Source organism: Genypterus blacodes, unplaced genomic scaffold, assembly GCF_046128005.1.
Source record: "Genypterus blacodes isolate CSIRO-AG114 ecotype Tasmania unplaced genomic scaffold, CSIRO-AGI_Gbla_v1 ptg000040l_1, whole genome shotgun sequence".
Lineage (NCBI taxonomy): Eukaryota > Metazoa > Chordata > Actinopteri > Ophidiiformes > Ophidiidae > Genypterus > Genypterus blacodes.
In genome coordinates, this window is record NW_027466853.1 from 432,301 (window position 1) to 453,012 (window position 20,712).

General features: G+C 38.8%; 2 protein-coding genes and 1 pseudogene across 7 annotated transcripts; all 3 read right to left on the reverse strand.

The window, feature by feature from the left end:
- Positions 1–437: 437 nt before the first annotated feature.
- LOC142999118 (sialic acid-binding Ig-like lectin 13) lies at positions 438–20,462 on the reverse strand. Of its 3 annotated transcripts, XM_076148548.1 has the most exons (9): positions 20,385–20,462; positions 19,313–20,100; positions 18,568–18,696; positions 17,990–18,346; positions 2,441–2,731; positions 1,767–2,078; positions 1,174–1,255; positions 934–1,003; positions 438–828 (listed from the first exon to the last, which is right to left on the reverse strand). In XM_076148548.1, exons 3-9 carry the CDS (start codon positions 18,611–18,613, stop codon positions 505–507), a joined length of 1,482 nt encoding a protein of 493 aa, XP_076004663.1. In that variant the 5' UTR covers positions 18,614–18,696; positions 19,313–20,100; positions 20,385–20,462; the 3' UTR covers positions 438–504. The 3 variants fall into 3 exon arrangements, with proteins under 3 accessions (XP_076004663.1, XP_076004665.1, XP_076004664.1); XM_076148550.1 differs by lacking the exons at positions 17,990–18,346; positions 18,568–18,696; positions 19,313–20,100; positions 20,385–20,462 and adding exons at positions 2,826–3,179; positions 3,395–3,523; positions 4,141–4,507; XM_076148549.1 differs by lacking the exons at positions 17,990–18,346; positions 18,568–18,696; positions 19,313–20,100; positions 20,385–20,462 and adding exons at positions 2,826–3,179; positions 3,395–3,477; positions 4,141–4,506.
- LOC142999117 (sialic acid-binding Ig-like lectin 13) lies at positions 5,945–12,212 on the reverse strand. Of its 4 annotated transcripts, XM_076148544.1 has the most exons (11): positions 11,497–12,212; positions 11,130–11,249; positions 10,470–10,546; positions 9,746–9,828; positions 9,162–9,518; positions 8,777–9,067; positions 8,113–8,373; positions 7,326–7,637; positions 6,735–6,816; positions 6,444–6,513; positions 5,945–6,338 (listed from the first exon to the last, which is right to left on the reverse strand). In XM_076148544.1, the coding sequence occupies exons 4-11, from the start codon at positions 9,789–9,791 to the stop codon at positions 6,015–6,017; spliced, it is 1,743 nt and encodes a 580-aa protein (XP_076004659.1). In that variant the 5' UTR covers positions 9,792–9,828; positions 10,470–10,546; positions 11,130–11,249; positions 11,497–12,212; the 3' UTR covers positions 5,945–6,014. The 4 variants fall into 4 exon arrangements, with proteins under 4 accessions (XP_076004659.1, XP_076004661.1, XP_076004660.1 ...); XM_076148546.1 differs by lacking the exons at positions 11,130–11,249; positions 11,497–12,212 and having other exon boundaries at positions 9,746–9,874; positions 10,524–10,771; XM_076148545.1 differs by lacking the exons at positions 11,130–11,249; positions 11,497–12,212 and having other exon boundaries at positions 9,746–9,874; positions 10,470–10,771.
- LOC142999144 (myelin-associated glycoprotein-like) lies at positions 12,241–14,749 on the reverse strand (annotated as a pseudogene).
- Positions 20,463–20,712: the final 250 nt, after the last annotated feature.

The window sequence follows — 20,712 nt, forward strand, 5'->3', positions numbered from 1 at the left end:
CATATGGATGAATTAAAACTGAAGCTTTTTAAATGTTTACTTTACTGTAGAAGGTTTATCAGTGAAACAGTTAGTCTGCCTAATGCACCTGTGTTAAAACATTATGCCTCTGATGGGGACATATTCTGATATTCCCCATATGTGTGCTACAGAAAATTAACATTGACTGAAACCTCACACTCACACATATATTGTATAAAACATTTTAAAATCACAAGAAAATAGAAACATATATTATGAAGCACTGTGGAATGGAAAGAATATCTGAATGCTGCTGCTTGCATTATCCTCTCTGTACAAATGATCACAAAAATGAATTCAAAGTATAATTTCCATTAGATGGCCACAGTATTAAAGATTTAATGCCATCTGAAATACCAAACATTTTATCTCATGGTCACTCATGCACCCCTTCCCCCCACCCCCCACCCCACACCCCACCCCTCTATACTTGTTCACCTCTGCTAAGAAACCACAAATGAAGTAAAAGCATACAGAGCTTTGTTATATCTGCGCTGCGTTCTTGTCCTTAAATTTGACCTGCGCATAAATACAATCCACTGGCAGTGAGTTGATCATTGAATTCCTGTTCATGCTTCCCAGCATGCACCTCTCCTCCTCTAGGTAGGAGCAACCAGAGGGATTTTCGCAGTCATCCTCCTCATCCTCCTTCTTCTTCTTCGGCTTGGGTTTCCAAATCACGCTAGAAGTCAACACATTGTCGACTTCCTGAGGGATGCTTGCCTCAGGGATGGGTTCAGGCTGCGGGTGAGGGCCCTGTAGCTCTTTGTTGTTCATGTAAATATCTTCATCAGTCCTATTTGGCATCTAACATAACAAAACAAACACATGTGAGTTATACAAATATTCATTGAACCATCTAAAGGAGAAGATTGTGTGAATAAAGATACAGTATCTCATTTCAGTTTCCACCTGGCAGGAGTTGGCAAATGGATCAGCGTTTCCTGCAGACTGACCCTTAATACTGCGACTACACTGAGCTCTGAAACAAACAGCATGAGTTCATAACATTCATTTCTCATGGACAAACACATTTCAGCTTTGGGTTGAGGAGGGGCATTTATGGAAAAGGGGTTGGACTGAAATCATTTTAATCACAAGCACAGAGTTCAGAGCTGGATGTTACAGGCACTGAATGTTGTGTATTTTTACCTGAGAGCAAACAGCAGAGAACAAACAAATGCTGTTGTCAGAAAAACAGCTGTGCCAATGAAGACCGACAGCGGCACTTGACCTGAAGAAGAACAGAAGAGGGAGAACAGAAGTTGAAGTTGGTGATTGTTGTTCTCAGATGTTAAATGCAAAACACACAAACAAAACAATGAATTAAAATATTAGGTCTGTTCTTTGAAACATTACATGACACAAAAAGGATTCATGAATATGTAGAATAAGTATTGCTGCAGATAAATAATCTATAATGATCTATAAACCCACTCAGTGAGGTGTAAGCCCATACAGTAAAGAGTTAGTTGTATGAAACTGGAAAGAAGGGCGTAGGTTTAACACTTTTAACAAAAACTGATGCCTCATATATTCACACACTTACAATTTCACAGTGTGGGGTTTCATTTGTAAAACTTCCTGTTGCAGCTCAAGTACTAAGCAGCAGCATAAACAATACATCAAAAGTATTGAGACCCAGTGTGATAAAGGAATTAAACTAATAAATCATCCACATTCTAAACCTAAATCCCTGTTTCTCTCTACTCTGTGAATTTCTTGGAATTTCATGAAAAACAGACCTTGACTGTCGGACTGCTGGGACTCAAGAATGAGGCCATAGAATCTCTGACTTGCAGTTCCCAGTGAGTTTGTGGTGCGGCAGACCAGTGTGGAAAGATTCCTCTCCTGTGGTTGATTGACAGTGATGTTGCTCCTCACACCTGCATCACTCAGAGACTCATGGCTGATGGCAAACTCATCAGAGTGATCTACAGGAAAGCCATCCAATAACCACAGCAGACAGGGAGCAGGAACTCCCTCAGCCTCACAGGAGCAGCTGACCTGGTCTGCATGTTTGATGCATCCGGAGGAGGAGCGGATCTGAGGAGCACCTGTGAGGACAGCAGGAGGAAGACTCACTGTTTTTTATATTGTGGAGAATAACACATAATCTAAGTTACTTGTGATATGTTGATTTGTGATAAATTGCATTACTGTGCATCCCACAATTTAAAACAGTCCAATCTGTAATTCCAGGAAACAGTGACCTCTGTGCTACTTTTCTGTTTTTGCTGTATGCTGTGGTTGTGTTGTGTTATGGCTGCGGTTTGCTGCTCTATACCCACAAGCATGACCTATACTGCAAGACAAATCCTGAGCTTCCATAGTCTCTCTCTCTTTCATGGTCTCTCTCTCTCTCGCTTTCATGGTCTCTCTCTCTCAAATTTTCACATTTTGGCTCAAATTAACTTACATAAAACCTTCAATGTTAAATTGTTGGATAGCACAAATCTGCCAGCTTGTCTATCATAGGTAGCAGTACAGGAGATGGACTTTCTGTGATGGACTGAAGTGGCATTGAAGGTCAGAGCAGAGGTCTTCAAAAACGTTCCCAGGGTCTCCTGAGTGTCACCCAGGCCGGGGGTCCATGTCAGAGTGGGAGGATGAGCCTGACATGGAGCTGCAGCAGAGCAGGTCACTCTCACTGAGGCTCCCTCCTTCACAACCTGTTTGGTGATGTTTAGAGTCGGTCTGGGAGGACCGCCTGGGAGGAAGACACATTTGGAGCTTTAGCTTTCATTTATTATTACTACAGGCTGGATGAGAGAAGTTGAGTTAAGGTGGAGATGAACACCTACCTCTGCTGACCACAATTTGCACAGGTTGCTGTACAAAGGTCAATCTCAGTCTTTTGTTACACTCCATTCTGAAGCGATATGTATCAGAATTATCAGGTTGCATGTTATACAGAGTTGTGGTGCAGTCTTTTTGTTTAAGGTTTCCAGCTAAAGTTCCATTAATTTTTGATGTTTGTGGTTTTCTTGAGTCAAACACAATTTTTTTAGGGTTTCTCCATATTCCAACACATGCTTCATGCAAGTGCGGATACAAATCTTGTTTTTGGACAAAGGCACAGGGGATGGTCACACAGGATCCACTGAAGACCTTTATAGTCTGTGGCACAGATAACTTAGACACCACACACAAGGCACCTGAAACACAGCAGGAAACATGAACACAACTTTACAGTAGAAAAACACTGTAACAAAACCCCTTATACTTAAAACCATCCAAAATCATTTCAAACATTTATATGGTTTGATCTGCAGCAACAATATCAAGTTTTGAAAGTAAGTTATAGTCAATGCTTGGGAAACGAATACTGAATTGTAGCTTTATAGTTTGACCTCAATGCACCTCCACTCACCTTGTGACAGAAAGCCAACGAGAAGGAGAATCAGAACTCCAGACATTTTATTATCAGATGCAGAAACTTGTGTTTAAAGGAGTCTGTAGGTCAGAGATCAGAGAAGAACAGCTACACGTGAATACAATCCTAAAGAAGCAAAAGCGGTTTCAGGATAGCGCATTTTGGGGAATTGTGGAGAATAAAACGAAAACATTTTCAAGTGTAAGTTTTGAGTTGCACCTCTTGAAAGCAGGGAAACTTATCGACTCACTGGTAGAAGGATTGTTAGAGATTACTACTGATTAGTTTGTTACTTTTAAGACCACACCAACACAAGTACGTGAAAGGAGAGGAAGGAAGTCATTTTATTTTCAATTTGTTTATCATCAACTAAAAAGCTGCATTGTAAAAAAACAAAAAACAAAACAGAAACAGAAACACAACAATGTATGAAGTACAATCTTTGAAACGCTTTTCTGTTTTCAGTCAAATTTCTTCATATTTTTCTCTTTATTGTAAGTTTTTATCTTGAGTTATTTTAGTGTTCAACAATCAAGCAGAAAATTAGCAACTGTTCAAGGAAAACAGGGAAAACAAATTCAAAGTGCAGAATTGAAATCTCTTCCCTCTCACAATGTCCAAACACTTTCAAACTGTTGATCACTGAGCCTGGATCCCTTTTATCTCTCACCTCATATAAAATTGTATTATCTTTATCCGACTTTTATATATACTCTCCATACTGAATTGAATCAACATCTTACCTCTTCCTGTTGAGCTGATAGATGAAAGATGTTAACAGAAGTCAAGTTTCTTACTTGTGAATATGAATTCCAACAGCCTGAACGAAGTGATGTGAAATGAGGATCTTACAGAAATGACGGCCAACACTCTCCGCCTTAACACTTCAACACTTTACACATTTTTAGGCCCGGATGTTTACGGGTTTTACTGAATAGGCTGAGAGCGTCAGTGAAGAGAGAGAAGTGTTGAACAAAGAAACAAATGTGTGACTGAACATACAAGTAAAGGACAACCAAGTTTGACCTCATCACAGTCACTCTTATTTGTTTAATCCACACAGCTTGGGTGAATCAAGCTATTTAGAAACTCATTCAGATTTGCTGAATAAAGAAACAACAACATATCAATCTGATTGGCCTTCGTCCATCACCAAGTGTGTAATGATGTAAAATCAAACATTGTATACATGTGATGTAATCGAGTACGTTTAGTGAGTGACACAAATTTAAGAAACTTGTAATTTAAAGGTTCAGTTTACATTGGTTTATCTGCATTATAGTGTTTGTTGTTGTATTTATGTATTTATTTTTGTGCTACATTTCTAATTCAGAATTTCTGTCTTCAAAAACAGCAATGTTGTTAAATCAGTGACTCAGTGTGAATGTTAATATAAAGAATCATCTTACCTCCAAAAAAGTTTAGCAGTCCTAGCAGATGAAGAGTCTCCATTGAGAAAAGCGACATTTTCCTCTCTAGCAAACACAACATGTCTCCATTATTGTGATAGTTTGTACTTTGTATCAATTCTGCATATCAGTGAGCATAGGAAGCAGTGTTGAAATATCTTGATGAAAGGATGACAGTATTTATATTTAGTCTTAACTATCAGTTACATTTTGCACATCTCTGCAGGTAGTAGTAAAGAGGAACCAAGTTCTCCACATGTATGTAAGGACAGCAGACTTTCTGAAGCCTGCAGTCACAGACCAGATTATTCAGCAATCTTTACAGCAGGTACTCAGTAGTATTCATCTTTCCGGGCAAGAGCTCTTATTTTGACAGACGAGCTGAAGCAGTATATCTGTAATGGACCACTGATCTGCTTTACCATATAACCACATCCCCTCCACACACACACACACACAGACACACACACACACACAGACAGACACACACACACACACACACACACAGATTCGCACGCACACATCCACACACAGATTTTGTATTTGTATAGACTTTTGAAATAAATCTAAGTCCATCAAAGTTTTATTGAATATGTGAAATATAAAATAAAAGGCAACATATCACAGTTACAGTTTGTATTACAGTTTTGTCATATTCTTTGATTTTGAACAAAGTAGTGTAATCTCTAATGATTACTTGAGATGGCATATGGATGAATTAAAACTGAAGCTTTTTAAATGTTTACTTTACTGTAGAAGGTTTATCAGTGAAACAGTTAGTCTGCCTAATGCACCTGTGTTAAAACATTATGCCTCTGATGGGGACATATTCTGATATTCCCCATATGAGTGCTACAGAAAATTAACATTGACTGAAACCTCACACTCCATATATTGTATAAAACATTTTAAAATCACAAGAAAATAGAAACATATATTATGAAGCACTGTGGAATGGAAAGAATATCTGAATGCTGCTGCTTGCATTATCCTCTCTGTACAAATGGTCACAAAAATGAATTCAAAGTATAATTTCCATTAGAGGGCCACAGTATTAAAGATTTAATGCCATCTGAAATACCAAACATTTTATCTCATGGTCACTCATACACCCCTTCCCCCCCACCCCCCACCCCACACCCCACCCCTCTATACTTGTTCACCTCTGCTAAGAAACCACAAATGAAGTAAAAGCATACAGAGCTTTGTTATATCTGCGCTGCGTTCTTGTCCTTAAATTTGACCTGCGCATAAATACAATCCACTGGCAGTGAGTTGATCATTGAATTCCTGTTCATGCTTCCCAGCATGCACCTCTCCTCCTCTAGGTAGGAGCAACCAGAGGGATTTTCGCAGTCATCCTCCTCATCCTCCTTCTTCTTCTTCGGCTTGGGTTTCCAAATCACGCTAGAAGTCAACACACTGTCGACTTCCTGAGGGATGCTTGCCTCAGGGATGGGTTCAGGCTGCGGGTGAGGGCCCTGTAGCTCTTTGCAGTTCATGTAAATATCTTCATCAGTCCTATTTGGCATCTAACATAACAAAACAAACACATGTGAGTTATACAAATATTCATTGAACCATCTAAAGGAGAAGATTGTGTGAATAAAGATACAGTATCTCATTTCAGTTTCCACCTGGCAGGAGTTGGCAAATGGATCAGCGTTTCCTGCAGACTGACCCATAATACTGAGACTACACTGAGCCCTGAAACAAACAGCATGACTTCATAACATTCATTTCTCATGGACAAACACATTTCAGCTTTGGGTTGAGGAGGGGCATTTATGGAAAAGGGGTTGGACTGAAATCATTTTAATCACAAGCACAGAGTTACAAAAATGGGTCCCCTTGGTTGAAAGAGTTTCAGAGCTGGATGCTAAAGGCACTTGGTTTGTGTGGGTTGTGTGAACGTTGTGTATTTTTACCTGAGAGCAAACAGCAGAGAACAAACAAATGCTGCTGTTAGAAAAACAGCTGTGCCAATGAAGACCGACAGCGGCACTTGATCTGAAGAAGAACAGAAGAGGGAGAACAGAAGATGAAGTTGGTGATTGTTGTTCTCAGATGTTAAATGCAATACACACAAATAATGCAATAAATTAAAATATTAGGTCTGTTTTTTAAACATTACATGACACAAGAAGGATTCATGGATATGTAGAATAAGTATTGCTGCAAATAAATAATCTATAATGATCTATAAACCCACTCAGTGAGGTGTAAGCCCATACAGTAAAGAGTAAGTTATATAAAGCTGGAAAGAAGGGCGTAGGTTTAACACTTTTAACAAGAACTGACACCTCATATATTCACACTCTTACAATTACTCAGTGTGAAGTTTCATTTTTCAAACTTCCTGTTGCAGCTCAAGTACTAAGCAGAAGCATAAACAATACATCAAAAGTATTGAGACCCAGTGTGTTAAGGGAATAAACTAATAAATCATCCACATTCTAAACCTAAATCCCTGTTTCTCTCTACTCTGTGAATTTCTTGGAATTTCATGAAAAACAGACCTTGACTCTCGGACTGCTGGGACTCAGAGATGAAGCCACAGAATCTCTGACTTGCAGTTCCCAGTGAGTTTGTGGTGCGGCAGACCAGTGTGGAAAGATTCCTCTCCTGTGGTTGATTGACAGTGATGTTGCTCCTCGCACCTGCATCACTCAGAGACTCATGGCTGATGGCAAACTCATCAGAGTGATCTACAGGAAAGCCATCCAATAACCACAGCAGACAGGGAGCAGGAACTCCCTCAGCCTCACAGGAGCAGCTGACCTGGTCTGCATGTTTGATGCATCCGGAGGAGGAGCGGATCTGAGGAGCACCTGTGAGGACAGCAGGAGGAAGACTCACTGTTTTTTATATTGTAAAGATTAACACATAATCTAAGTTACTTGCATTATGTTGGTTTGCGATAAAATGCATTACTCTGCATCCCATTGTTTTGCATTATTCTGCACAGTGCCATGTTGCATGACATCACAATGAATTGCATCACATGGCATTGTGTTATGTTTCACTGACTTGTATTAAACGTGTTATGCCACCTTATGTTACATTGTTTCTTGCGTCATGTTGTGTTACATTTCACTGCGTTGCCTCATTTTGCTGGACGTTGTGTTTGGCTAATAATTGATAGTTCATGAGTAAAACAGTAATAATTCATCTGTGATTGATATGATGACTGCAGAAAATGAGTGCAATGACTTTATAACTAATTATGTTTAATTTGACAATAAGAAATAGTAATTCATGAAATAATTCATACACAATATAAATCTTGAATCATGTGATACATACTCTGAAACTGTATCAGACTGATTTTGGCATTTTGACTTCCGTAGGCATTTGAAGCCTTGCAGGTAATGGAGCTGTGGACTTTACAAGTTGGAATGTTTAGAATGGGTCCTTTCCCAATAGTTCTCTGGCCTCCATCATCTCTAAACCAGATGTATTCAGTTACTGCTGTGTTGGCTTCACTGCTGCACGTCAGAGTCACATTGCTGCCCTCTGGTCCTGGACCTGAGGGGCTGACTGTCACCTTGGTGTGTTTAGGTGCATCTGAAAAAGGAGGGATGGGTGATGAGTGAGTAATCATAGTCAGTCTAACAATGTCTAATACACTGTACTAATACTTGATGTATCTTTTGGAACATGAGTGCAGGCACCTTGACATGCATTTCAAAGAATAATATTCCCTTTACACCGCATAGCTTTTTTCAATGTAAAAAAGTCCAATCTGTAATTCCAGCTAACAGTGACCCCTGTGCTACTTTTCTGTTTTTGCTGTATGCTGTGTTTGTGGTTTGGTGTTGCTGCACTTTGCTGCTCTATACCCACAAGCATGACCTATACTGCAAGACAAATCCTGAGCTTTGATGATCCCTCTCTCTCTCTCTCTCTCTCTCGCTCTCTCTTCTCTCTCTTTCTCAAATTTTCAAACTTTGTCAACATATTTACTTACATAAAACCTCCAATGTTAAATTGTTGGATAGCACAAATCTGCCAGCTTGTCTATCATAGGTGGCAGTACAGGAGATGGACATTCTGTGATGGACTGAAGTGGCATTTAAGATCAGAGCAGAGGTCTTCAAGAACGTTCCCAGGGTCTCCTGAGTGTCACCCAGGCCGGGGGTCCATGTCAGAGTGGGAGGATGAGCCTGACATGGAGCTGCAGCAGAGCAGGTCACTCTCACTGAGGCTCCCTCCTTCACAACCTGCTGGTTGATGTTTAGAGTCGGTCTGGGAGGACCGCCTGGGAGGAGGACACATTTGGAGCTTTAGCTTTCATTTATTATTACTACAGGCTGGATGAGAGAAGTTGAGTTAAGGTGGAGATTAACACCTACCTCCTTTGACCACAATATGAACACTTTGATGATAAAAGTTCAATTTCAGTTGTTCGGTACACTCCATTCTGAAGTAATAAGTGTCAGAATTACCAGGTTGCATGTTATACAGAGTTGTGGTGCAGTCTTTTTGTTTTAGGTTTCCGGTCAAAGCTCCATTTATTTTTGACGTTTGTGGTTTTCTTGAGTCAAACACCTCCTGGTTATGACTATCTTTCCATATTCCAACACATGCTGGACCCAAGTAATGATTAAAACCTTGTTTTAGGACAAAGGAACAGGGGATGGTCACACAGGATCCACTGAAGACCTCTATAGTCTGTGGCACAGATACCTTAAACTCCACACACAGGGCGCCTGAAACACAGCAGGAAACATGAACACAACTTTACAGTAGAAAAACACTTTTGTTGAAACCTTAACAAAACCCCTTATACTTAAAACCATCAAAAATCATTTCAAACATTTATATGGTTTGATCTGCAGCAACAATATCAAGTTTTGAAAGTAAGTTATAGTCAATGCTTGGGGAAAGAATACTGAATAGTAGTTTTATAGTTTGACATCAATGCACCTCCACTCACCTTGTGACAGAAAGCCAACGAGAAGGAGAATCAGAGCTCCAGACATTTTATTTTCAGATGCAGAAACTTGTGTTTAAAGGAGTCTGTAGGTCAGAGATCAGAGAAGAACAGCTACACGTGAATACAATCCTAAAGAAGCAAAAGCGGTTTCGCATTTTGGGGAATCTTGGAGAATAAAACGGAAACATTTTCAAGTGTAAGTTTTGAGTTGCACCTCTTGACAGCAGAGAAACCTATCGACTCACTGGTAGAAGGATTGTTAGAGATTACTACTGATTAGTTTGTTACTTCTAAGACCACACCAGCACAAGCAAGTGGAAGGAGAGGTAGGAAGTCATTTTAGTTTCCATAAGTTTATCATCAACGCAAAAGCTGCATTGTAAAAAAACAAATACACAACAATGTATGGAGTACAATCTTTGAAACGCTTTTCTATTTTTAGTGAAATTGTTAATTTCTTTTCATATTTTTCTTTTTAGATTGTATCCGTTTCTTGGGTTGATTTAGTGTTCAAAAATCCAGCAGAAAATGATCAGATGTTCAGGGAAAACAGGGAAAACAAATACAAAGTGCAGAATTGAAATCTTTTCCCTCTCACAATGTCCAAACACTTTCAAACTGTTGATCACTGAGCCTGGATCCCTTCAATCTCTCACCTCATATAAAATGGTAATATCTTTATCCAGCCTTTATATATACTCTCCATATTGAATCAACATCTTACCTCTTCCTGTTGAGCTGATAGATGAAAGATGTTAACAGAAGTCAAGTTTCTTACTTGTGAATATGAATTCCAACAGCCTGAACGAAGTGATGTGAAATGAGGATCTTACAGAAATGACGGCCAACACTCTCCGCCTTAACACTTCAACAACATTTTTAGGCCCGGATGTTTACGGGTTTTACTGAATAGGCTGAGAGCGTCAGTGAAGAGAGAGAAGTGTTGAACAAAGAAACAAATGTGTGACTGAACATACAAGTAAAGGACAACAAAGTTTGACCTCATCATAGTAACTCTTATTTGTTTAATCTACACAGTTTGAGTAAATCAAGCTATCTAGAAACTCATTCAGATTTGCTGGATACAGAAACAACAACATATCAATCTGATTGGGCTTCGTCCATCACCAAGTGTGTAATGATATAAAATCAAACTTTGTATTCATGTGATGTAATCGAGTACGTTGACTGAGTGACACACATTTAAGAATCTTGTAATTTAAAGGTTCAGTTTACATTGGTTTATCTGCATTATAGTGTTTGTTGTTGTATTTATGTATTTATTTTTGTGCTACATATCTAACTCAGAATTTCTGTCTTCAAAAACAGCAATGGTGTTAAATCAGTGACTCAGTGAGAATGTAAATATAAAGACTCATCTTACCAACAAAGAAGTTCAGCAGTCTAAGCAGATGAAGAGTCTCCATTTAGAAAAGCGACATTTTCCTCTCTAGCAAACACAACATGTCTCCATTATTGTGATAGTTTGTACTTTGTATCATTTCTGCATATCAGTGAGCAAAGGAAGCAGTGTTGAAATATCTTGATGAAAGGGTGACAGTATTTATATTTAGTCTTAACTATCAGTTACATTTTGTACATCTCTGCAGGTAGTAGTAAAGAGGAACCAAGTTCCCACATGTATGTAAGTACAGCAGACTTTCTGAAGCCTGCAGTCTCAGACCAGATTATTCAGCAATTTGTACAGCAGGTACTCAGTAGTATTCATCTATTCGGGCAGGAGCTCTTACCTTGACAGACGAGCTGAAGGAGTATATCTGTAATGGACCACTGATCTGCTTTACCATATAACCACATCCCCTCCACACAGACACACACACACACACACACACAGACACACACACACACACACACACACACACACACACACACACACACACAGATTTGTATTTGTATAGAATTTTGAAATATATCTTAAATCGATCAAAGTTTTATTGAATATGTGAAATTAAAAATAAAAGGCAACATATCACAGTTACAGTTTGTATTACAGTTTTGTCATATTCTTTGATTTTGAACAAAGTAGTGTAATCTCTAATGATTACTTGACACGGCATATGGATGAATTAAAACTGAAGCTTTTTAAATGTTTACTTTACTGTAGAAGGTTTATCAGTGAAACAGTTAGTCTGCCTAATGCACCTGTGTTAAAACATTATGCCTCTGATGGGGACATATTCTGATATTCCCCATATGTGTGCGACAAAAAAAAATTACATTGACTGAAACCTCACACTCCATATATTGTATAAAACATTTTAAAATCACAAGCAAATAGAAACATATATTATGAAGCTCTGTGGAATGGAAAGAATATATGAATGCTGCTGCTTGCATTATCCCCTCTGTACAAATGGTCACAAAAATGAATTCAAAGCATAATTTCCATTAGATGGCCACAGTATTAAAGATTTAATGTAATCTGAAAAAACTAATATTTTATCTCATGTCCTCTCAGGCAACCAGCTTCAGTCCTATTTGGCATCTAACATAACATAACAAACACGTGTGAGTTATACAAATATTCATTGAACCATCTAAAGGAGAAGATTGTGTGAATAAAGATACAGTATCTCATTTCAGTTTCCACCTGGCAGGAGTTGGCAAATGGATCAGCGTTTCCTGCAGACTAACCCTTAATACTGCGACTACACTGAGCCCTGAAACAAACAGCATGAGTTCATAACATTCATTTCTCATGGACAAACACATTTCAGCTTTGGGTTGAGGAGGGGCATTTATGGAAAAGGGGTTGGACTGAAATCATTTTAATCACAAGCACAGAGTTACAAAAATGGGTCCCCTTGGTTGAAAGAGTTTCAGAGCTGGATGCTAAAGGCACTTGGTTTGTGTGGGTTGTGTGAACGTTGTGTATTTTTACCTGAGAGCAAACAGCAGAGAACAAACAAATGCTGCTGTTAGAAAAACAGCTGTGCCAATGAAGACCGACAGCGGCACTTGATCTGAAGAAGAACAGAAGAGGGAGAACAGACGATGAAGTTGGTGATTGTTGTTCTCAGATGTTAAATGCAATACACACAAACAATGCATCGAATTAAAATATTAGGTCTGTTCTTTGAAACATTACATGACACAAAAAGGATTCATGGAAATGTAGAATAAGTATTGCTGCAAATAAATAATCTATAATGATCTATAAACCCACTCAGTGAGGTATAAGCCCATACAGTTAAGAGTTAGTTATATAAAGCTGGAAAGAAGGGCGTAGGTTTAACACTTTTAACAAGAACTGACGCCTCATATATTTACACACTTACAATTTCACAGTGTGGGGTTTCATTTTTCAAACTTCTGTTGCAGCTCAAGTACTAAGCAGCAGCATAAACAATACATCAAAAGTATTGAGACCCAGTGTGTTAAGGGAAATAAACTAATAAATCATCCAAATTCTCAACCTAAATCCCTGTTTCTCTCTACTCTGTGAATTTCTTGGAATTTCATGAAAAACAGACCTTGACTCTCGGACTGCTGGGACTCAAGAATGAGGCCATAGAATCTCTGACTTGCAGTTCCCAGTGAGTTTGTGGTGCGGCAGACCAGTGTGGAAAGATTCCTCTCCTGTGGTTGATTGACAGTGATGTTGCTCCTCACACCTGCATCACTCAGAGACTCATGGCTGATGGCAAACTCATCAGAGTGACTTACAGGAAAGCCATCCAATAACCACAGCAGACGAGAAGCAGGAACTCCCTCAGCCTCACAGGAGCAGCTGACCTGGTCTGCATGTTTGATGCATCCGGAGGAGGAGCGGATCTGAGGAGCACCTGTGAGGACAGCAGGAAGAAGACTCACTGTGTTTTATATTGTAGAGAATAACACATAATCTAAGTTACTTGTGATATGTTGATTTGTGATAAGTTGCATTACTTTGCATCCCACAATTTAAAAAAGTCCAATCTGTAATTCCAGGAAACAGTGACCTCTGTGCTACTTTTCTGTTTTTGCTGTATGCTGTGGTTGTGGTTTGGTGTTTCTGCAGTTTGCTGCTCTATACCCACAAGCATGACCTATACTGCAAGACGAATCCTGAACTTTGATGATGATGATGATGATGATGATGATGATGATGATGATGATGATAATGATGATGATGATGATGACGATGATGATCTCTCTCTCTCTCTCTCTCTCTCTCTCTCTCTCTCTCTCAAATTTCCGATTTTGTCGACAAATTTACTTACATAAAACCTTCAGTGTTAAATTGTTGGATAGCACAAATCTGCCAGCTTGTCTATCATAGGTGGCAGTGCAGGAGATGGACTTTCTGTGATGGACTGAAGTGGCATTGAAGGTCAGAGCAGAGGTCTTCCAAAACGTTCCCAGGGTCTCCTGAGTGTCACCCAGGCCGGGGGTCCATGTCAGAGTTGGAGGATGAGCCTGACATGGAGTTGCAGCAGAGCAGGTCACTCTCACTGAGGCTCCCTCCTTCACAACCTGCTGGTTGATGTTTAGAGTCGGTCTGGGAGGACCGCCTGGGAGGAGGACACATTTGGAGCTTTAGCTTTCATTTATTATTACTACAGGCTCGATGAGAGTAGTTGAGTTAAGGTGGAGATTAACACCTACCTCTACTGACCACAATTTTCACAGGTTTCTGTGCAAAGTTCAAATTCAGTTGTCTGTTACACTCCAGTCTGAAGTAATATGTATCAGAATTTTCAGGTTGCATGTTATACAGAGTTGTGGTGCAGTCTTTTTGTTTAAGGTGTCCAGTTAAAGTTCCATTTATTTTGATCTTTGTGGTTTTCTTGAGTTAAACACAACATTATGATTACTATCTCTCCATATTCCAACACATGCTTCACGCAAGTGCGGAAACAAATCTTGTCTTAGGACAAAGGAACAGGGGATGGTCACACAGGATCCACTGAAGACCTCTATAGTCTGTGGCACAGTTAACTTAGACTCCACACACAGTATATCTGTAATGGACCACTGATCTGCTTTACCATATAACCACATCCCCGCCACACACACACACACATTCACACACACACACACACACACACACACACACACCCACACACCCACACAAGCAAACGCACACGCACATGCAAACACACGTGTGTTTGTAAAGAATTTTGAGCTAAGTCTTTAATCTATCAAAATTTTAATGAATATGTGAAATATAAAATAAAAGGCAACATATCACAGTTACAATTTGTATTACAGTTTTGTCATATTCTTTGATTTTGAACAAAGTAGTGTAATCTCTAATGATTACTTGACACGGCATATGGATGAATTAAAACTGAAGCTTTTTAAATGTTTACTCTACTGTAGAAGGTTTATCAGTGAAACAGTTAGTCTGCCTAATGCACCTGTGTTAAAACATTATGCCTCTGATGGGGACATATTCTGATATTCCCCATATGTGTGCGACAGAAAAATTTTTACTCTAAGTGAAACCTCAAACTTCATATATTGTATAAAGCATTTTTAAATCACAAGCAAATAGAAACATATATTATGAAGCTCTGTGGAATGGAAAGAATATCTGAATGCTGCTGCTTGCATTATCCTCTCTGTACAAATGATCACAAAAATGAAAATAAAGCATAATTTCCATTGGATAGCCACGGTATTAAAGATTTCATGTAATCTGAAAAACCAAACATTTTATCGCATGGCCGCACATGCAACCCTGACATCCCACCCCTCTATACTACCCCTATACCCCTTTACCTCCTCTAAGAAACCACAAATGAAGCAAAAGCATACAGAGCTCTGTTATTTCTGTGCTGCGTTCTTGTCCTTAAATTTGTCCTGCGCATAAAGGCAATCCACTATCAGTGAGTTGATCATTGAATTCCTCTTCATGCTTCACAGCATGCACCTCTCCTCCTCTAGGTAGGAGCAACCAGATGGATTTCCACAGTCTTCCTCCTCTTCCTACTACTTCTTCTTCGGCTTGGGTTTCCAAATCACGCTGGAAATTCAGGCTGCAGGTTAGGGCCCTGTAGCCCTTTGCAGTTCATGTAAATATCTTCCTCAGTCCTATTTGGCGTCTAACATAACAAAACAAACACGTGTGAGTTATACAAATGTTCATTGAACCATCTATAGGAGAAGAGTGTGTGAATAAAGATACAGTATCTCATTTCAGTTTCCACCTGGCAGGAGTTGGCAAATGGATCAGCGTTTCCTGCAGACTAACCCTTAATACTGCGACTACACTGAGCCCTGAAACAAACAGCATGAGTTCATAATATTCATTTCTCATGGACAAACACATTTCAGCTTTGGGTTGAGGAGGGGCATTTATGGAAAAGGGGTTGGACTGAAATCCTTCTAATCACAAGCAGAGAGTTACAAAAATGGGTCCCCTTGGTTGAAAGAGTTTCAGAGCTGGATGTTACAGGCACTTGGTTTGTGTGGGTTGTGTAAAAGTTGTGTATCTTTACCTGAGAGCAAACAGCAGAGAACAAACAAATGCTGCTGTTAGAAGAACAGCTTTGCCAATGAAGACAAACAGCTGCACTTGACCTGAAGAAGAACAGAACAGAAGATGAAGTTGGTGATTGTTGTTCTCAGATGTTAAATGCAATACACACAAACAATGCATCGAATTAAAATATTAGGTCTGTTCTTTGAAACATTACATGACACAAAAAGGATTCATGAATATGTAGAATAAGTATTGCTGCAAATAAATAATCTATAATGATCTATAAACCCACTCAGTGAGGTGTAAGCTCATACAGTAAAGAGTTAGTTATATAAAACTGGAAAGAAGGGTGTAGATTTGCGATAAAATGCATTACTCTGCATCCCATTGTTTTGCATTATTCTGCACAGTGCCATGTTGCATGACATCACAATGAATTGCATTACATTGCATTGTGTTATGTTACACTGACTTGCATTAAACGTGTTATGCCACCTTATGTTACATTGTTTCTCGCGTCATGTTGTGTTACATTTCACTGCGTTGCCTCAGTTTGCTGGACGTTGTGTTTGGCTAATAATTGATAGTTCATAAGTAAAACAGTAATAATTCATCTGTGATTGATATAATGACTGCAGAAAATGAGTGCAATGTTGACTTTGAAGGACCTTCACAAAACTAATTATGTTTAATTTGACAATAAAAATAGTAATTCATGAAAAAATGTATACACAATATAAATCTTGAATCATGTGATACATACTCTGAAACTGTATCGGACTGTTTTTGGCATATTGACTTCCGTAGGCATTTGAAGCCTTGCAGGTAATGGAGCTGTGGACTTTACAAGTTTGAATGTTTAGAATGGGTCCTTTCCCAATAGTTCTCTGGCCTCCATCATCTCTAAACCAGATGTATTTAGTTACTGCTGGGTTGGCGTCACTGCTGCACGTCAGAGTCACATTGCTGCCCTCTGGTCCTGGACCTGAGGGGCTGACTGTCACCTTGGTGTGTTTAGGTGCATCTGAAAAAGGAGGAATGGGTGATGAGTGAGTAATCATAGTCAGTCTAACAATGTCTAATACACTGTACTAATACTTGATGTATCTTTTGGAACATGAGTGCAGGCACCTTGCGATGCATTTCAAAGAGCAATATTCCCTTTTCACCGCATAGCTTTTTTCAATGTAAAAAAGTCCAATCTGTAATTCCAGGAAACAGTGACCTCTGTGCTACTTTTCTGTTTTTGCTGTATGCTGTTGTTTTGGTTTGGTGTTGCTGTGGTTTGCTGCTCTATACCCACATGCATGACCTATACTGCAAGACAAATCCTGAGCTTTCATGATCTCTCTCTCTCTCTCTCTCTCTCTCTCTCTCTCTCTCTCTCTCTCTCTCTCAAATTTTCAGATTTTGTCACAAATTTACTTACATAAAACCTTCAGTGTTAAATTGTTGGATAGCACAAATCTGCCAGCTTGTCTATCATAGGTAGCAGTACAGGAGATGGACTTTCTGTGATGGACTGAAGTGGCTTTGAAGATCAGAGCAGAGGTCTTCAAAAACGTTCCCAGGGTCTCCTGAGTGTCACCCAGGCCGGGGGTCCATGTCAGAGTGGGAGGATGAGCCTGACATGGAGCTGCAGCAGAGCAGGTCACTCTCACTGAGGCTCCCTCCTTCACAACCTGTTTGTTGATGTTCAGAGTCGGTCTGGTAGGACCGCCTGTGAGGAAGACACATTTGGAGCTTTAGCTTTCATTTATTATTACTACAGGCTGGATGAGAGTAGTTGAGTTAAGGTGGAGATTAACACCTACCTCCTTTGACCACAATTTTCACAGGTTGATATAGAAAGTTCCATTTCAGTGCATTGCCACAGTCTATTCTGAAGTGATATGTACCAGAATTATCAGGTTGCATGTTATACAGAGTTGTGGTGCAGTCTTTTTGTGTTAGGTTTCCAGTCAAAGCTTCATTTATTTTTGGTGTTTGTGGTTTTCTTGAGTCAAACACCTCCTTGTTATGACTAATTCTCCATATTCCAACACATGCTTCATGCAAGTACTGATTATAATCTTGTCTTAGGACAAAGGAACAAGGGATGGTCACACAGGATCCACTGAAGACCTCTATAGTCTGTGGCACAGATACCTTAAACTCCACACACAAGGCACCTGAAATACAGCAGGAAACATGAACACAACTTTACAGTAGGAAAATACTTTTGTTGAAACCTTAACAAGACCCCTTATACTTAAAACCATCAAAAATCATTTCAAACATTTATATGGTTTGATCTGCAACAGCAATATCAAGTTTTGAAAGTAAGTCAATGCTTGGGGAAAAAATACTGAATAGTAGTTTTATAGTTTGACCTCAATGCACCTCCACTCACCTTGTGACAGAAAGCCAACGAGAAGGAGAATCAGAGCTCCAGACATTTTATTATCAGATGCAGAAACTTGTGTTTAAAGGAGTCTGTAGGTCAGAGATCAGAGAAGAACAGCTACACGTGAAAACAATCCTAAAGAAGCATTCAGCGGTTTTCAGGAAAGTACATATTTGGGAATCTTGGAGAATAAAACAGAAACATTTTCAAGTGTAAGTTTTGAGTTGCACCTCTTGAAAGCAGGGAAACTTATCGACTCACTGGTAGAAGGATTGTTAAAGATTACTACTGATTAGTTTGTTACTTTTAAGACCACACCAGCACAAGCAAGTGGGAGGAGAGGAAGGAAGTCATTTTATTTTCAATTTGTTTATCATCAACTAAAAAGCTGCATTGTAAAAAAACAAAAAAACTAAACAGAAACACAACAATGTATGAAGTACAATCTTTGAAACGCTTTTCTGTTTTCAGTCAAATATCTGCATATTTTTATCTTTATTGTAAAGTTTTTATCTTGAGTTAATTTTAGTGTTCAACAATCAAGCAGAAAATTAGCAACTGTTCAAGGAAAACAGGAAAAACAAATTCAAAGTGCAGAATTGAAATCTCTTCCCTCTCACAATGTCCAAACACTTTCAAACTGTTGATCACTGAGCCTGGATCCCTTTAATCTCTGACCTCATCTAAAATGGTATTATATTTATCCAGCCTTTATATATACTCTCTATATTGAATTGAATCAACATCTTACCTCTTCCTGTTGAGCTGATAGATGAAAGATGTTAACAGAAGTCAAGTTTCTTGCTTGTGAATGTGAATTCCAACAGCCTGAACGAAGTGATGTGAAATGAGGATCTTACAGAAATGACGGCAAACACTCTCCACCTTAACACTTCAACACTTTACACATTTTTAGGCCCGGATGTTTACGGGTTTTACTGAATAGGCTGAGAGCGTCAGTGAACAGAGAGAGAAGTGTTGAACAAATAAACAAATGTGTGACTGAACATACAAGTAAAGGACAACAAAGTTTGACCTCATCACAGTCACTCCTATTTGTTTAATCCACACAGCTTGGGTGAATCAAGCTATTTAGAAACTCATTCAGATTTGCTGAATACAGAAACAACAACATATCAATCTGATTGGCCTTCGTCCATCACCAAGTGTGTAATGATGTAAAATCAAACTTTGTATACATGTGATGTAATCGAGTACGTTGAGTGAGTGACACAAATTTAAGAAACTTGTAATTTAAAGGTTCAGTTTACATTGGTTTATCTGCATTATAGTGTTTGTTGTTGTATTTATGTATTTATTTTTGTGCTACATTTCTAATTCTGAATTTCTCTCTTCAAAAACAGCAATGGTGTTAAATCAGTGACTCAGTGTGAATGTAGATATAAAGACTCATCTTACCTACAAAAAAGTTTGACAGTCCAAGCAGATGAAGAGTCTCCATTTAGAAAAGCGACATTTTCCTCTCTAGCAAACACAACATGTCTCCATTATTGTGATAGTTTGTACTTTGTATCATTTCTGCATATCAGTGAGCAAAGGAAGCAGTGTTGAAATGTCTTGATGAAAGGATGACAGTATTCATATTTAGTGTTAATGTTTCAGTAAATTACAATATATATTTAATTCTTAACTATCAGTTACATTTTGCACATCTCTGCAGGTAGTAGTAAAAAGGAACCAAGTTCTCCACATGTATGTAAGTACAGCAGACTTTCTGGAGCCTGCAGTCTCAGACCAGATTATTCAGCAATCTTTACAGCAGGTACTCAGTAGTATTCATCTTTTCAGGCAGGAGCTCTTACCTTGACAGACGAGCTGAAGGAGTATATCTGTAATGGACCACTGATCTGCTTTACCATATAACCACATCCCCTCTACACACACCCCCACACACACACACAGTTATATTTGCAAAGAATTTTGAAATCATTCTATAATCTATCAAATTTTATTGAATATGTGAAATATAAAATAAAAGGCAACATATCACAGTTACAGTTTGTATTACAGTTTTGTCATATTCTTTGATTTTGAACAAAGTAGTGTAATCTCTAATGATTACTTGAGACGGCATATGGATGAATTAAAACTGAAGCTTTTTAAATGTTTACTTTACTGTAGAAGGTTTAT

What these genes read in the sequence shown, in the direction of transcription:
- LOC142999117 (XM_076148544.1), bottom strand. Translation starts at nt 9,791, where the DNA reads ATGTCTGGAGCTCTGATTCTCCTTCTCGTTGGCTTTCTGTCACAAG. An exon ending in TCATATTGTGGTCAAAGGAG is followed by an intron (nt 9,068 to 9,161) that starts GTAGGTGTTAAT and finishes TCCTCCTCCCAG; the next exon opens with GCGGTCCTCCCAGACCGACT. An exon ending in CAGTCTGATACAGTTTCAGA is followed by an intron (nt 7,638 to 8,112) that starts GTATGTATCACA and finishes CTGTCCTCACAG; the next exon opens with GTGCTCCTCAGATCCGCTCC.
- LOC142999118 (XM_076148548.1), bottom strand. Translation starts at nt 18,613, where the DNA reads ATGTCTGGAGCTCTGATTCTCCTTCTCGTTGGCTTTCTGTCACAAG. An exon ending in TCTCTGCTGTTTGCTCTCAG is followed by an intron (nt 1,004 to 1,173) that starts GTAAAAATACAC and finishes TGTTTGTTTCAG; the next exon opens with AGCTCAGTGTAGTCGCAGTA. An exon ending in CATTTGCCAACTCCTGCCAG is followed by an intron (nt 829 to 933) that starts GTGGAAACTGAA and finishes TTGTTATGTTAG; the next exon opens with ATGCCAAATAGGACTGATGA.